This window comes from Gracilinanus agilis, chromosome 2, assembly GCF_016433145.1.
Source record: "Gracilinanus agilis isolate LMUSP501 chromosome 2, AgileGrace, whole genome shotgun sequence".
Classification (NCBI taxonomy): domain Eukaryota; kingdom Metazoa; phylum Chordata; class Mammalia; order Didelphimorphia; family Didelphidae; genus Gracilinanus; species Gracilinanus agilis.
In genome coordinates, this window is record NC_058131.1 from 539,912,244 (window position 1) to 539,930,607 (window position 18,364).

At 35.4% G+C, this 18,364-nt stretch overlaps 1 protein-coding gene across 2 annotated transcripts in view; it reads right to left on the minus strand.

Annotated features, from left to right (window-relative positions):
- Positions 1 to 18,364, minus strand: part of UNC13C (unc-13 homolog C) — a 717,151-nt gene that overhangs the window by 37,056 nt on the left and 661,731 nt on the right. For both annotated transcript variants that reach the window (XM_044665156.1, XM_044665155.1), the window contains one exon: positions 17,572 to 17,719. In XM_044665156.1, the coding sequence (XP_044521091.1) occupies positions 17,572 to 17,719 (148 nt within the window). The remainder of the gene's footprint in view (positions 1 to 17,571; positions 17,720 to 18,364) is intronic.

Here is an 18,364-nt window from a genome sequence, read left to right on the forward strand (position 1 = left end):
ACGTAGGGTTTCTCTCTGCTTACTCAGTCCCTATGGGGACCTCCATCATGAAGCATAGAAAGATACTCTAGGGCCTCTAAGGCAGATATATATATATATAAATTTAGAGTTGTAAGGGACGTTAGTGAAGGGTGGACTATGACCAGCAGACCAGATGCGGCCCTTGAAATGTTCTATCCCACTATCGGACATTATTTTTATTATTATTATTATTATAGTATTAGGACATTCCTAATCTGATGAATACAATGAGTAGGATACAATACAATGAAACTTCGAAAGAGTTGCCTTAGAAACAGACTGACAGATGAGCATTCCCTTTCCTTTGGCCCCCTCTTTAAAAAGTTTGCCCATCACTGCTCCAGGCCAACCCCTTTATTTTATAAATAAACAACATCCCAGGAAATTTCAGTGATTTGTGCAAGGTCACACAGACAACAAGGGTTATAGGCTAGACAAGACCAGGTTGTCCTAATCCAGAGCCAGTGCCTCTGTCCATTTTTCTATGTTACCCGAGTTCTCTGCCATGGGCAAATTAGGCAAAATACATATTTCAACTATATAAGATATATGAGCAAGAGGAAGAATCAATACAGATAAGATCTATCCTGACTTAAGTGCCTCAATATATCATATGTTTCCAATGAGGTATATTCAAGTAGATGACACCCTCTAAAGTCTAGTTGTAGTGTTAGGAGGACTTAGTTTTCCCAGTGATGGTGGTAGGCATTTAATCTTATGCTAGGCATCAGATCAGACTTAGAACTGGAGACAACCATAAAAACTTCTGAGTTCAAACCTATTATTTTACACATGGAAAAACTGAGGCCAAGATAGACTAAATGACTTTTTTCAAACTTATCTGAGATGGGACCTGAATTCAGGTTTTCCTAACTCTTAGTCCATCATGCTAGCTACTACTCCACACTACTAGTTAATGGAGAATATTTATAAACATGCAAAGCTATTATACTTTTTTGTTCAAAATTGGGACTGCTCAGTCATGAAAGCACCTAAACTCAGTGAATAGAGAAATTTCCTGATGTCTGCCCTCATTACTTCATGGCAACAACGTGATCAGATGAATGGAGGCAGTGGCCATGAACCAGGGTAAAGTAAATAAGTAAGGCATTTCACTATGGCAAAGAATCCTTGATGCCCATTCGTCTGGAAACCTCTTGCTGAGCTAACGAAAGCACAATAACATACTTTATGTGACTGGTGGCTTTTAAGTCTAACATAATGGGAGAAATAAAACATCATGAAGGTTGCAAATGGTATATTTTTCCTCCTGATTTCCTTTCTATCCTAATATAGTGCCTTTTTCAACATCCATTTAAAAACACATGTGTGCACAAACATACACGCAAAGCTAAGACTGTCTACCTTCTGAATTTTATTAAGAATGGGCTTTACAGATTAATCTCTTCTGTCTTATTACTTTACAATCAATTCTATTTAATTGAATAATATCCTTACACTTTGGGTAGATTTTTTAATTCCAAGACTAAGAATATCATATAAATGACATTGGATGCTGGTATATAGATTTTTAATGAATTGAGGAAATACTTTTTATAACCATCTATGCTACCTTCCCCTGGGGTCTAACTTTTCAGTTCATGATCAAATATTTACTTTCTGGGCATGCCCAGGAGTTTACAGTCAAGATTAAGGACAACTAGAAGGAGAAGAACCAACAAGCAAGATGATAGGAGAGGCTAATTACTGCTTCTCACTACAAAAGTGGAGACTGAAATTACAAAAGTCCCTCCTGCTCAGGAAAGAGGCTTGCTTTTTTTATATATTATATTATATTATATTATATTATATTATATTATATTATATTATATTATATTATATTATATTATATTATATTATATTATATTATATTATAATACTATAACATTATATTATATTATATTAATTATTATATTATATTAATTATAATAAAAAACAAGAAAGTAAATGTAGAACAAAGGAAAAACCTGTGGAAGAAGGAAACATGATTTATTTCCTACTTAAATTTTGGAGAGAAAAATATGAAGTATATTTATGTAGGGGAAAGTATGCAAATGAATCTTAAAATCTGATAATTATAGATTATATCTCATGCATGCTTCACATGCATTTTAACTTCATAAGTTGCTTGTTATTTCTACCTTAGTAGATGAAACAATGGATTCTTCCCTCAGTAGTAGTAATAATAATAATAGCTAACACATATATGTTCCATTTAGATATATACATATATATGTTCAAGATGTTCAAAACACTTTACATATACTAACTCACTTGATCCTGACAGCAATCCTACGAGGTACGTGCCATTGTTATTTCCATTTTACATGTGAAGAAATAGAGGTTGAAAAAAGTTGTGACCTTCCCAGTGTTACTCTAGAGAAAAAAAATCTGATAAATAGAAATAAGTAAGGCATAGTTTTACATACACATATATCTTTTTTTCAATTGATGCCTCCTCTATTAGGAGGAGGGAAAAGAGGGTGGGAGTTACCTGGGTATTTTAATATAACAAATACATTTAAATTTTTTTAAAAAGTTAAATAACTTTTCCAGGGTCATAAAGCAACCTAGGCAGAATTTGAACTCAAGTCTTTCTGATTTTAACTCCTTTATTCTATTTACTTACCCCCTAGTTAGCATTCATCAATTTGAATTCAAATGTCTAAAGGGTCTGGTTTCCTAAGCTCTACCTTTCTTTCTGCTCCTGCCCTGCTGAGGGCAATGTGACCTGCTAAAGACTATATTCATACCCTTTAGAAAGGTTCTAAATCCAGAACTCTGGAAAATGTTTTTCAGAGAAAGGCATAGCTGTGTAAAATGGATTTGTTTGGATGATCTCTTAAGTCCTCAAGTATGGCCTTTCTTGCTCTGTTTTATTGTGTATTAGGCAAGAATAGAAATTCTCATTATGTATAAAAATAAAATATAAAGAAGGAAATGCAACAAAAGTAGATATAGTATGTGCCAAAATTCCTTGCCTAAGAATATTTCTTCTTTCACACTATATAAATGTAACAAACCTACTGTGTGACAGTAATGTTCTATTCTGGGGATACAAATGCAAAAATAAAAACAATCCTTATACTTAAGGAGCATCCATTCTATTATGGATAGGACAATATATTGTTATGGTTGTTTGTCCACATTTATAGAGGACCAATGACATCTTGGAGTGACATTTTGACTCCTGCACAAATTTGGCAGAGTTGCACAACATTGTAAACCTCCCTCTCTCTTTAAGAATCATCAAAGTTCAGTGGTAAGACAAAAGTCAAGGCACTTCATGACTCCTGGGATGCAGTGGATGATTTTGGCTTCTTCCATGTCTGATCAAGCTCTAAATACTCAATTGAGATTGCATTAGCTACCTTCATGGCTGTTGGAACAAATTATTCTCATCTACCCACTCCACTGGAGAAGTCTTCACATACTTGGGGAAGATATCCCCTAACTCATTAACAAGTTTGAGATCTGTTGGTTACTCTCTACCTGGGGTTCAGCCCATTTGCTGAAATAGTTGACCAGGATATGGCCACTGCACATGCTACAGCTTCTTGGAGACTCAGGTGAGAGTCCTGTGCCAGGTAGATACAAAAGGTAAATAAGCAGCCCTGAAAAGGAATTGTCAATCCCTCACACCAGTGCTGGTCCTCCTTGAACACCCGTATACATACAGCTAAGTAAATACCAAAATACTTTTAGTATTATTTCAGGAGGGGGAGAATATTAAATCACTGGGAGAACTGGAAAAGTCCTCAAGCCTCAAGGTGGCATTTGAGTTAATCTATGAAGGAAACTATCAAGTCTATAAAGCAGAAATTAGAAGGGAGTACACAACTGGGTGTAAGGATAATCTTTACCAAGATGGGATATGGGACATTGCAGATAGGGAATTGCAAGTAGATTAATTATCTTAGAATAAAAGGTGTATAAAAGATCCTATTATCCAATAAGCATAGAAAGTCAGGCTAGAAGCATATTTTGAATGCTTTTAAAATCCAAACAGAAGAGTATATTTTGCCCTACAAGCAAAGTTGAGACACTGGAACAGTAGAGTGACATGATCAGACCCAAATTAGGACTAGATTAAATAACAATCATGACCTCTGGTTTCAGGAAGAGAATTTCTGACTCTTGACCAAATTGTTGTATTCTGTAGATACAATAGGGTTCCTAAATTTTAAGAGTGTTCAATTCTTATAAGAGCAGAAACTTTCCTTGCCATAGCCAGGAACCTAAACTTGATCATTTCTGATAGTAATAGATTTTTTAAAAAGTTTCTTTTTTTATTATTGCACATAACACCTTTCTCTGTGTCCAAAAGTATGATATTACATATATGTAACTTCATGTCTTTGGACCTTAGTTTTTTCAGTTTAAAATGAAGTACTTTGGAAATAGTTCTTTAAGATTCCTTCTAGGTAGCAGTTACATGACACAATTATTAAAAATCACTCCCACTTTGAGTTCCATGATGAAATATTTGGATAGATCACAGTTATTAAAAATTTAGTTCATGTTTCCTTTTATGGGCCTCGGTATTTCCTTATTTCTAAAATGGTGGTGGTTGGGGTACGTGGCACAGCAGATAGAGCACCAGGCTTACAGTCAGGAGAACCTAGATTCAAATCTGGCCTCAGACATTTCCTACCTATGTGACCCTGGACAAGTTACTTAACCATGTTTGCCTAGCCCTTGCTCTTCTGTCTTAGAATTGAAACTAGGACAGAAGATATGGGTTTAAAAAAAGGAAAATGAGAAGGTAGAACTAAATGATCATTAAGGTCTTCTCAATTTGAATATGAACTGATATAAATTTTCAGATAGTTTCTCTTTCTTTTTAAACCCTTACCGTCTGTCTTAGAATCAATACTAAGTATTAAAAAGGTAAGGGCTAAGCAATGGAGTTTAAGTGACTTGCACAGGGTCAGATAGGTAGAAAGTGTCAGTGGCTGGATTTGAACCCAGAACTTCTCATCTTTAGGTCTGGTTTTTCCATATACTGAGCTACTTAGCTGCCCCTTCAGATAATTTCTTAAATGTCTATATTTCTCCCACTCAGAAAGTTGAAGATACTATCTTTTTTTTTATTTGCTATAAAAATTAAATGTCACTTGTTACCACTAATATAATATCCAAAGCTATAAACAGAGTTAAGACATTCCATAGCGGTCTAAAATGTAGGTAAAAATTGGAATCGATTTTCCTACTTGAAAACAAATATGCTACAGGATTCTTTAACAGTACATGTGTTATTAAAACCATAAGTATCTGATTTAAATAATTAAGGCATTTGATGCTGGGAGCCACTCAGAGAAATAGGGTCTTTTATCTGGATCCCATCAAGATCAACACAGTTTGGCAAAGCCCTGTGCTGATTCTTATGACCCGATTTTCAGGCCATAGGATGGAGGGCTTATCCAAAAAATCTGACCCCTCTCCATGACTCCCTTCTGATCAACTCTTTTTATTATTGAAAGCATTATAATCTAGTTTTTTGGGATAGCCTCAAGTTCAATAGAAAGCCCCTAAGTACCCTATAGTAAACCAATATCTAATGAGTTAACAGCCTTTTCTCTCAGCTGAGAATAGCAGAAAATAGCAGAAGCTGTTTGTATCTTTTCTTTCTGCTCCAGATGTCCCAAGGACAATGCATGGCAGCTCCAAGTAAATTCCATTTTCACTTTAGTATCTTCTGACACTGAGCAGTACCCCACAATCTTAAAGGATCATTTTAACATATATTTTGAAGTATGGAAGCTTTTACTAAAATAAAACTTAGATAAAGTAAGACTCATTCTTTAACCTTGGACACTGTCTCATCCAGATATAATCTACTTGAGAAAAAATTTGTACGCTATATGCCAGCTGTGATGTAACTCTTTAACCTTGGGTGTTTCTACCCAGCTTTTGATATCAAATATATTTTGTAGAAAAAACTATTCTTGAAAAAAATGTATAAAATAAACCACAGATCAGAGACCATTGGAGCTGTCATGAGCTAATGTGTTAGACTGACATTTCCCAGTTTCTGCTTCGTTTTTTCTCACCTAAACTGTATACCTTTCCAGACCCCTGCAGCTGCTGGCTGGCTTCCAGCAATTTGAAATAAGTAGCAACCTCAAAATGTCACTGAGAAAAAAAAGAAGATATATATATATATATTAGGAAAAACACTTTAGCTCAAATTAATTCATGAAGTCATTAACTATGAAAGCTGTTTTTTTGGTTTATGATTCAGTTGTAACTGAACATATCATTGATAGAAAATACCCTCTTTTATGCCTACCACCTATGCAATTTAGGCTTCCTGCACCATAATGAAAATTGTTAAGGAAACTATATATAAAATTGGATGACTCAAAATGATTAATCATGCTGAGCTTTAGCCCAAACTATGTTATCCATTTCTTGAAAAAAAAATCTACATTGACTAAGTTAATGCTTTCAACATTTTTCACTGTCTGCCTATAAAATATTCAAATACCCCACCAGCAGAATGAAGGAGCTGTTAGGAAAAACATTTTTGATGTTTAATACTGTGATAAAAATAAGAGATATCATTTTAGTTTCTAAACCTTTTAACATATAGTAAGAGAAGAAAACCCAACAAGTTTTAATTTTGCAGACAAGCTGATCAGTGTAAACTATTTAAGTGACTTTGGAAAATATAATTCTTTGGTAATTGCTATGTATCTTTGAACTCTTTCCATGTAGATAATATGAGGGACAGAAAAAATATTTCAATAGATAACAGCCATTATGTGAACTGTAGGGCAGGAAATGTCTACTGTCTAGAAAGGAATGGTGGTGGTGTGTGTGCTGGTAAGAATAAGAGTTTATTCTATATTTTTCCAAAACAAGGAGCTATCATTTAGGGTGGAATACGGTACTCTGTGAGCATATCATTAAATGCTATAATTTTAAAAATGAGAATTACTATTATACTGGGCTGTTGTATTGGCTATTTGTGTGCTCAGATTAGCCACTTAACAACAGCTGTGCACTATTCAATGTTTATTATAAAAGGTATTTTGCTCTCTGACTCCCCTTTCCCCTTTAAGGGTGCTCTCATTAATCACTTTCTGACACACTAATGATAATAACATATTTCTGTAGGTTATTGAAATTAGCAAAACATTTTCCTTACAGCAACCCAATGATGTAAGCATTGTGAACATTATTAACTCAATTTTAGAGATGGGGAAACTGAAGTTCAGAGAAAATGACTTATTCATAGTAGCACAGCTACTGAGTATCCATGTCAAGATTTAGATATAGGTTTCTTGAGTATAAGCAAAGCCCTTTTTCCTCTAATGAGAGTTGATAGAAGGGTAGTATTCTGAAAAAAAAAGGATCTTGCTTTGAGTGCCAGGGAATATATGAGTATTGTATTGCTTGATACATTTGGGACTCCTTTATATACTTCTTAGGAATCTTGAGAACTTGGAATCTTTTGAAACTTGGTAAGAGTTGTGTTTTGACAGATTGTACCAAGGATACTGAAGTTTCTGCTTCATGTTTCTTTCTTACCAGTAGCACTCCAGAATTCAGCAGGGGTACATATACAGAGTGGTCCAAGAATCTTACTGAAATTTCCAAGAATCTTATTGAAATTTTAAGTTTAAAACTAAGATTCTTAGAACACCATATTTTAAGCATGCAGGGTTAATAAAATGTACCCTGGGGAAAATTTTGGCTCAGAGACAAATAAATCTTTGTAGATCAAAAGTGAGAAATTAAATTAGGTAGATAGCTATTCTGTAAGGAGAACTTAGCTCTAGTAAAGCCTAATACTAACTCACATAACACATTCCTGCTGAGATCACATGCAGAAAGGGGAAAGAAAGAGGATATATAAGAGAGGTAATACAGCTGAACAAAAAAGAAAAGTGGAAAAGACAGTAGAGGATACAACTTCCAGGGAAAGTAGAATAGAGCTGTAAAGGTATCTTGTCAGATTCCCAACTTAAAATATCTTAGATCTCTGAAATTTTATGCGAAGGGCAATATGGTATAGTGGTTAGAATATGGATTTTGGAAGTGAAGACTTGTGTTTAGGCCCTAACTCCATTTCTTAATATGTATGAGCCTGTGCACATTATATTGTGACTAGCCTTGAATTTCTGTACCTATTAAATAGTTGGATTCTCATGTACTTCAAGAGTAAGGAGAGAAAAGCAACAAAGATGCCAACACATTTAATTGTGTTATAGTTATATACTTTTTTTTGGAGTAACATCTCTTGCAGTTATCCATTCTCTCTCTCTTTCTCTCTCTTTCCTCTGTATCTCCTCTCTCTCTCTTTCTGTCTGTCTCTCTGTCTCTCTCCTTTACCTTCTATTTTAGTATCAATTCTAAGGCAGAAGAAAGGCAATAGCTAGACAGTTGGGGTTAGATGACTTGCTGAAGGTCACACAACTAGGAAGTGACTGAAGACAAATTTGAACACAAGTTCTCCTGACTCTAGGTCTGGTTCTCTATCCACTGTGCTACCTAGATTCTCCTTGCAATATCATTTCTGAGGAAGAAGGAGGGAGAGAGATAGTTGTTCTAAGGTAGAATATCCCAAATTCTTTACCTAAGGATCTTGAAAAGATTAAGTGACTACACAGTAGAATAAATAGATAGAGCACTGGATTTGGTAACAGGAGGACCTGGGTTCAAATCCTGAATCAGATACTTGCTGGTTAGCTGACTTTGGACAAATCACTTAATGTTTTTCAGTTTTCTGTAATTTCCTCATCCTTAAGATGGAAAATAGTTTGCATCTAAGGCCATTTTCAGTCCTATAGTCCTTTATGAAAGCCAGCATCCTCTGTTGTTTTCTATATTCTCCCTTATGGGATATCTATATTAGCTAATATTGTGCTTGACAGTCACTGCCATGATCAACCAGATTAAACCGACTCACCTTTGAGGAAGTGCAATAGAATCTCCAGAAAACCCTAACTTTATGGGATTGCTCTTAAATACCTGGAGCCAATTAGATGGCCAACTGATCCTTTTAGTGTATTTACTATGGTAGTATGCCCCCATGAATACCCCTAATAAAGAGTTGGAATATATTAGGACACCAATCAAATTACTCTAAGTTAAAGTATAGCAAAGACCAAAAGTCAGCCTTATTGTAACTCCCCACTAAACTAAGAGTATAGTGTCTATTAGGCTGCCTCTATAGCAAATAATCTGGCATTAGATGATCACAGTGGCCTGGACCTCCTATACCTGGAATTGGATTCTTTTTTTCACCAACACACTGCCAGACTTGCTTACTTGGTCTCCTGATTTCTCACCACCAAAGACTCTATTTTCTGGACAGAGGTTCCTACTACACAGTTTTGTGTGTTAGAAAAAAATACAGAGCTTTTTCTTCTTTGCTTGTGTTGCTTAAGGAAGAGAACAAGCAACTTTTCATGTTCCCTTAAAAGTTCATTATTAAATGTCATGGGGAAAATATACACAAATATATAGTTAATAAAAGAATAAACAAGAGAAAATTTCACAGATTAGTTAGGGTCTCATTAGACGTAGGCCCTACATATATAAGGATATTAGAAAATAATTATTATTTTAGAGATAAGAAGTAGAGAAGCTGGCTTGAGGAAGAATTATAGTTTCAAAAAGAGCTGAGAGAAAGTGTTAATTTCATATGTTGGCAGTTGTAACCATTATTCTGTGACAATTAGATGCTCTGGATATGGCATTCTGACTATTGGCTTCTGGCAGTTGACAAAGCCACACGTAGGTTCTTTTCTCTCTCAGGGCTAGAGAAGGTAACATCTTTGCCTCTATCTATCTCTGTCTGAGTGAAAGACTTGAAGGAGTGGAGTGTTTTCTTTTCCAATTTGGGAAACACAATTCATTTATCTGTTACTGTGTATAGATTGGTTAAACACTGAAAAGACCAAAGAAAACCTGGTCTTTGGTTTGGACTCTGAGTCTGTTAAGGCTCAGAGTCCTAACCTGATTCTTGTTGAGAATCAACTAGCTAGCCTTGGTTATCTTTATAACTTAAAGGCAAAGTTAAGAATTATAGTGGTAGTTTTAGTTAGAATAGTATAAAATTTTGTTAGTTGGATCAGGGAGGATTAGCGTAGCCTGTGAACCACAGGAGAAGTAGCTCCTTGTGGAACCTGGGAGTTTATTTGGGTGGAGTTAGAATCTCTTAAAATTAGAAATCCTTTTATCCTTATATATTTTAAATAAATAGATTACTTTTCTTTAAAAAAGTGTCTCTTTAGCGTGCCTTGCACCTGGTCCTGAAGGGAAGTTCATCTTTGAGCTTCACTTCACTTTACCACTGGAGATACTTTTGATAATATTTATCAAAAGTATCTAGAATCAGTTTGAACCCTTTTTCCTAGGTCTTTGTCCTTATTTTTGTGTTTGTCTATTTTATTTTTACATATATAAGTTCTGAGACCCATTCTTCCTCTCATTTTTTTTCAGATTTTATTTCTCTATCAAGTCCATTGAAGGTTTTTATTGCCAACATTTGCTTATGAAGTCCTTTTCTGAAATTACTTCCCCTCATGGGACTCCAAAATTTGGTGGACTCCAAAAATTCTTACCTTTTCTCCTAGCAACCTTTGTCCTCACATAGGTAACATTATATTTAGAAGAATTGTAAAAAAGCACTGAATCTGTATTGTAGTTAGAGGGAAAAAATTGAAATCCTGTCTATAATATAACATACTCTGTATGTGACCTTAGTAAAGTCACCTAAAATTTCCTGGGGCTCAGTTTTCTCATATGTAAAATGAAGGGGTTAGATTATGTGGCTTTGGAATTCTTTGGGCTCTAGGCTTATAGGTCCTTTGTTTCCTTCTAGATTCCCAGGCTTAGGCAAAAGGTGTAAATCCAAACCTAAGTAAAATAAATTTCCATCTTAGAACAGAGGTGTAACCTCAACACTCCAGGCCAAAATAAAATTGAAATATAATTTTGGGAAATATTGACAAAATCAATTAAACATACAATAAAATATAGATAATAGGAAAATTTAAAACTACATCTATATTCAGCCTACAAGGGGCCTGTTTTATGGCCCCTGTTTCTATTTCTTTGACATTGTTGCCTTAGAGCAGTGATTCCCAAAGTGGGTGCCACCACCCCCTGGTGGGTGCTGCAGCGATCCAGGGAGGCGGTGATGGCCACAGGTGCATTTATCTTTCCTATTAGTTGCTATTAAAAAAAATAATTTCCAGGGGGCTAAGTAATATTTTTTCTGGAAAGGGGGTGGTAGGCCAAAAAAGTTTAGGAACCACTGCCTTAGAGGATACTCAAGACTAATAATCCCAATATTAAGAATTCTGTGTAATGGTTAGTCCTAGGCCATTTCAGCACAAAGGCAACTGAGATATTACTATTTCAAATAATTTATGCTTTTTGTTTCATTTGAAAAAAAAGATTCTTCAAGGACCTTGGTTTGGACATTTTCCCATTCTTGAAATAAAAAAGGACTCTAATATCTTGCCAAGTTGATAAAAACTCATTTAAACTCTGTGATTCATAAATTTCTAATGAATTTTCATCCTTGGTGGTTTGTGTCCTATTTGGTATCAGAAAAAAAGGGCGAAATCCAATTTTATCCAAGGAAATAGAAGAGAAGGTGAGAAAGAGAAAAAGACAAAATAGAGGATGGAAGAGAAAAAAAGGAGAAAAAAGAGAAGATATAATTATCAACCATCAGACATTAAAAACAATTTTTGAAGTCTACTTCCTATTACCAGGTAAGGGGAAATATTTTCAAAATAGGACCATATAGACAAAAGTATGCAAAAAACTTCAATGAGTTTGATATAGAAACAAAATCTAAAATAAAATAAGAGGAGTGAGGGCAGGATACCAGGTTTTATACATGAGGACCCAGGGTGATGCAAAAGTCACTATGGTTATATACTTGTCTAAGAAATAAAGTGATAGTGTGGCTGAATAGAGAGTTGATTTTGGAGGCAAGAAGACCCATGTTCAAGACCTGCCTGGGATGCACATTGGATGTTTGATAGTTGCTTAACCTGTCAGTGCTCTCAGGTGCCAAAGTGATATTTTTAAAGTGTGGGTCTGACAATGTCACCTTCCTGCTCACGTAGTCCCAGTGCCTCTCTCTACAAAATCCTCTGTTTGGCAATGAAACGTCTTCATGACCTGGTCTCAGTCTAAATTTTCACTCTCCTTATACTTTACTCAGTTCCATGTACTCTCTGATCTAGGGACACTGGCCTACCTTCTGTTCCTCAAACATGATGCTCTAGCTGCTACCTCTAGGCTTTTGTACTATCTGACTGTGATATCCCTGCTACCCCATTCTCACCACTAGAACGTGCTACTTCTTCGCTTAGCCTTCTGATTTTCTTCAAGACTGGAATCAAAGCCTACTCTCTAAAGGAGACCTTTCCCAGTCTTTTGGCCTTCTAGTATGAAATCTTCCTTGATTATCTTTTCCTCTACTCTATATAGATCTTATTTATACCTACTATGGTATTTCCCCTATTCAAATGTAATTTCCTTAAGGGCAAGGATTATCTTTCTTATTTGTATTGGTATCCCTAACTCTGAGAAACTTACTCCAAATTTAATCAACTTTAGACAGCAAGAGAAAAATGGGCTCAGAGAAGCAGAGTGGCACAGTGTATAGAGAGCCAGGTCTGGAGTCAGGAAGACTTGGGTTCAAATGGCCCTAGATACTTCCTAGCGGTGTGACCTTGGGCAAGTCACTCAACCCCTCTTTTGCCTAGCCCTTGTTCTTCTGTCTTAGAATTATTATAAGACAGAAATCAAAGTTGTTTTTTTTAATAGAAAAAGTAGGTTCAAGTAAAACTTTCCAAAAGAAAGAAAAAAAGAAAGAAAGAAAAAGTGCATAAATGGCAGGGAGGTGACAGAAAATAAACAGAAAAAGATGAAAGGGAAAGGGAAAAAAACCCTTCATTTCTAAAAGAGTGAACTACAACAGTATCATTCACTTCTATAACACTTTGAGATTTACAAATTCCCTGCTAACAATAACTGTGTGAGGTAAGCTGAGCAAGTATTATTATCACTATTTTATATGAGAGGAAAAGGAAACTCACTGAAATTAAGTGAACCCTAGGAAACCTGGACATAAAGTTTCTTGAACAACATTTCATTTCATGAGATAATATCTGAAAAAAGTTCCAATAATTTGCAAGTAATAATTTCCTCATAGAAAATCAGCTGGAAATTAAAGGAAAAATTAATGAGTAACAATTGTCTATATTTTGCTGACTAATGGTACCTTTAAAAAGTATCAGGTATTTTCCAAATAAGGAATGGAATCAGATTATATCTAGGTTATAATTTCTTTCATTAGTTCTGCTGCAAATTAAAAATATTATGTAAGACATGGAATGATGGAGGAGGGATTGGGGAATAAATGTGGGAGGAGAAGGGAGAATATAGAAAATTGACACTGAATTTGCATGTCTACCCTCATTAATAAGGCTATGTATAGGGAGGCAAAACTGATGTTTTAGATATGAACCTATGATGTGAAATGCATTAATTACTATAAAACTAGTATACTATCCTAGACTCTGACATTGCATTTACTCAAAATGGTAAACTCAAAAGCTGAAGGATTTAGGAAAATCAAATACTTCTTAGATTTATCTAGATGTTTTAAGGGTTTTTTTTCATATTTTCATACATTTATCCAATTTATTCACTTCATAAATGTAGACATGACCCAAGTATTATTTTAATTTAAGGTTCTAAACAGAAAAAATGCATGTCTCTCTCTTTCTATATATGGCAAGAATTTTATCTATTTCAGAATTATCAATAATACATCTATTATAGCCATAGTTTTATAAGTATATATACACATACATATACATATATACATATATATATATATACATATATATATAATCAACTAAGTCAGCTAGAGTGTGTGTGTGTGTGTGTCTGTGTCTGTGTGTGCCATAATGCATTTCCGGAAACTGTTTCAAAAAGCAGAATGGTGAGACACAGGCTTTCTTTCTTTTTTTCCTCCCCACTACTTAGTATTCCAAAATTGGAAAGGCAAAATACTGATTTTACATAGAAGCAAGAGAGAATGAAAGATTTAGTAGGTGAAAGTGACAAGTCAGCAGAACAATTCCAAGAAGTGCTTTTTTTTAAAGTTACTTTCTGCATTGACAGATGAATGTATTGTAAAATCTAGATAGTAAGTCAACATTAAATGTATTTAAATTTAATCCTATACTTACTTGTGTTCCCTGGTGCTATTCTAGCTACAACTTTAACATCTGCTTTAATTGTGCTTTTGCCTGGGGCACCCTATTATTGTTAAAAGAGAAATTAGAGAGCCTACCTTAACTGGAAATAATTAGAAGCTATCAGGGGTTAAAGAGAAGTATAAGGGAAAATCCTTATACCTCCCTTATGCAATTAGATTTGGAAGAGCATCAATAAAAGATGAGCTTTGTAAAGACACATCAGTAACTGTAGAATATTCACAGATTTCTCAGTACACAGGGATCTCTAGAGCCCTTAACCTATGAATGGAAATGGTTTCCTGAACTGTCTTATTCACAGGAGTTGAGGAGCACATCTAGATTAGGTACTTTTGTTTAATGTTGAAATGCATAATTACTCCATGGTGTCTGATCAGAACTCCAGAGATTACATTAGACATATTCATAATAGTAATTAAAAAAAGAAATGTGGCAAAAAATTGTTCCTAGGAATAACATTTCAAAAGTTTCCAAGATGGAAATGGTAGAACTTTTACATGCATATTCTCATCCTTTTCATAGAAAGAAGAGAGGTAGTTGTTTTTTAAGTTAATTGGAAATAAGGAAAAGATAGAATGAGAGGGAGAAGAGAAAGAAAAGAGAGAGAGAGGGAATGGGTGAGATGAATGGTAGGAGTGTGTGTGTGTGTGTGTGTGTGTGTGTGTGTGTGTGTGTGTGTGTGAGAGAGAGAGAGAGAGAGACAGACAGACAGACAGACAGACAGACAGACATACAGAGACAGAGAGAGACAGAGAGAGAGACAGAGAGAGAGAGAGACAGAGAGAGAGACAGAGAGAGAGAGACAGAGAGAGAGAGACAGAGAGCGAGAGAGTGAGAAATTTTATTGGAACATGGATGAAACCTTTTTGATGAACTTCTCAAATAATCTATGCATACATCTTAGAAATGGATACCATCCAATATACCACCTCATTCTTTCCTTCCCTACATTCAGCCATCCCCATTCATTCCTCCTCCTAATACCTACCTCACCTTTATGCCTCCAATTCAACCTAAAGATTCAAATATTTACCTTATTTCTCTATAACAGGTACAAGAATCCCAGGGCACATAATCACACTCAGCTTACTGTGTGCTTTTATTGTACAACCCTCCAGTAATTGCTTTGGATGAGAGGAGAAATCTCCCTCTCTCCACCTCCCTCCCCACCTCTAAAACAGATCTGTTATTCTTGCTATGGTCTGGAAGACCAAGGGGGAAAGAATAGGGAAAGGAATCCCTTTTTTCAACAAGAGGCTAATCCTTGATGTTTATTTGTCAGTCATATTGAAGATAGTCACTATCACAAAGAATCAATCAGAAGATTTTGCTGTATCTTCTCTGCAAGGTACAAGTGCACATATTTAGCTCTGTGAGAAGTTCATAGGAATCTATCTCTAGAGCTGGTTGTCACCTTAGAGATTTTATATCTCAACCTTCTCACTTTAGAAATAAAAAAAATAAGGTGCAGAGATGTTAACTGGCTTATCCAAGGTCACACTGTGAGCGGCAGAGCTAAGATTTGAGCCCTTCGACTCCTCCTTCAAGGGACTTTAGAAACTAACCAGAGAAACCCTCAAGGCTGATTTAAACATTTCTGACTGGCCCAACTCCTTTGTGTTTATAGAGATACCTTTCCTTGCCTTGAAGGGTTCAGCCTACTCCCCAGTGTCCTCTGTCTCTACCCTTCTGTGTCTAGCCTATTTTAAGCTGCCTCTCCTGATCAATAAAATAAGGAATATGTTGATTCAAAGATGTCCTACTTGCCTACAGAAAACTAAACTCACAAAGTCTAATCACCAAAACCAAAACCACCCTTTCTCCCAGAGCCCAAAAGGAAAATCAGGTCAGATAATAGGGTATAACATGGAGAAGGTCAGGGAAAGGTCCAGAGAAATCAGCTAGGTTCAAATTGCCAGAGACAAAAAGCACAGGCCAAAGCAAAGCCAAAAGCCAAAAGCAGAGCCTTAGTTGGACCTTCTGCTCTCTTCAAGCCTCAGGTTCCAACTGACTTTTGTGTCAAGATTCTAAGGCTTCTAACTGCCAGCAAGTTTACAGATGACTCTTGCAAGAGGGTTGCACGATAAAAGCACACAGTAAGCTGAGTGTGATTATGTGCCCTGGGATTCTTGTACCTTAAGTTCCTGGTGTCTCCTGCCTGTTTTTTCACTGAATAAAGGTCAGAAACTAAAATTTCTGAGAAGACACTTTATCTCAGAAGCTGGGAATTGATGGTATTCCTACAGAAGCACATTACGAAGGTAAAATGTATTTAGGTCCTAGATGAGAGATACAGAAAGTAGCACTTTACAGTCAGGGGCCCCATCTCATAGAAAATATCAAAATAGATAGTTTATGCATTGGTTTTCTAGAGATAGAAGTTTGCTCAACAACTTGCTTCTTGGAGAAGGAGGAAGATGGTGAACATGGACTTTGTGATTGCAGGATTGGAATAGCATCATGGAGGAAGAGACAGAGTGGAACTTGATTTGTCAACCTTATTGCTCTTGCTATTTATGCCTCAGTAGTTATTCATGGGGCCCATTGAATTTTTTTTCATTTTATATATTTTCTTCAGTGGGTGTGGGTAAAGTAAAAAGCCATCCCCAAACTAGTATCCATATTGCAATCAAGCTCCTGTGTGGCATTTAAGGTACATTGTTAGCCCCTTTAGGGCAATTACATGAGTATATTTAGAGCTATTACATGAGTATATTTAGAGATTTTCCTAGAGAATTTGAAGTGAGAACAATGAAACAAGAGACTTGATATCAAGCCCCTGGAGTTGAATCTGGTTTCCATGAACACAGAGTCTTCAAGGGACCCTAGGTTACATATGTTGAAAACTATCAATGTTTACTCATTTTCATGATGCAGACAGTTTTCCCCACAAGGACAGCAGAATCAAAATAGCTAAGTCCTGGAGTCTCTGTGGGTTCTTGTTCTACAGTGAAGAAGTTTTATTGGAAATGACACTTGAATGCTCATAGTTATATAATACTTCTCAAGGGAATTTTGAAATACTTTAAAAAAGGTTAATTTATGTTCAGAATGGTTTAGTGTTTAATACATTTCACTGCATTATAATTATCTGGGAACGACTGCAAAAAATGGATATACTTATTTATAACCAGAATATCTCATTCTCTATATAGAAAACAAAAATATTACTGTAACAATATACTCATTAATTAGTTTGATTTATGACAATTTAAAACAATGCTAATAATAATAATTTACCATATCTTTGAGTTGTATTTATTTCTAGCCCCTGTATATTACTTACTCTGAGAGGTTTGAGTGTCTATGAATTTCTTTATCAGGGAATCAGTGGTTTGCGTATAAAGACTGAGAGCATATCTAAGAGACTGTAGATCAGGGCTCTTCTCCAAAAAGTTCTTTTTCAGACCATTTCCTCCAGCATGAAAATATTGCTATTAACAAAAAAGGAAAGAAGGAAAATAAGCATTGACACATCCACAAAGATATTATTATTGGATAGAAATATATTCACACTTCTAATGTAAAAGCTACATTGGGATAATTAAAGACAAGATACTAAATAGCATCATAGATTCAGACTTGGAGGGGAACCTCAGAGAAAATCTATTTTGAATCTTCTTTTATTGATGAAGAAACTGTGAGGCCCATTCTTCATTAGTGTCCAAATCTTTGTGACCCCACTTGGGGTTTTCTTGACAAAGATACTAGAATGGTTTGCAATTTCCTTCTCTAGTTTATTTGCTGATGAGGAAACTGAGGCAAACAGGATTAAGTGACTTATCCAGGGTTACACAGCTAGTGTCTGAAACAGATTTGAACTCGGAGCTTCCTGACTCCAGGTCAGGTATTCTTTTTACTGTGCCACCCAGGCAAGAGCCATCATAGTCATGTAACTTATTCACAGTTACACGGCTAGCCATTGGTAAACTTAAAACTCATCAATGTCTTTCACATTTAAATCTAGTGTTTTTTCCACTATAGAAAGCTACCTCTTAGAACATAAACTGGTGGTGTTACAAACCATGCTATGTAATTCAGTTAACATTGATTAAGTAAAAATTATGTCAAGGCACTAG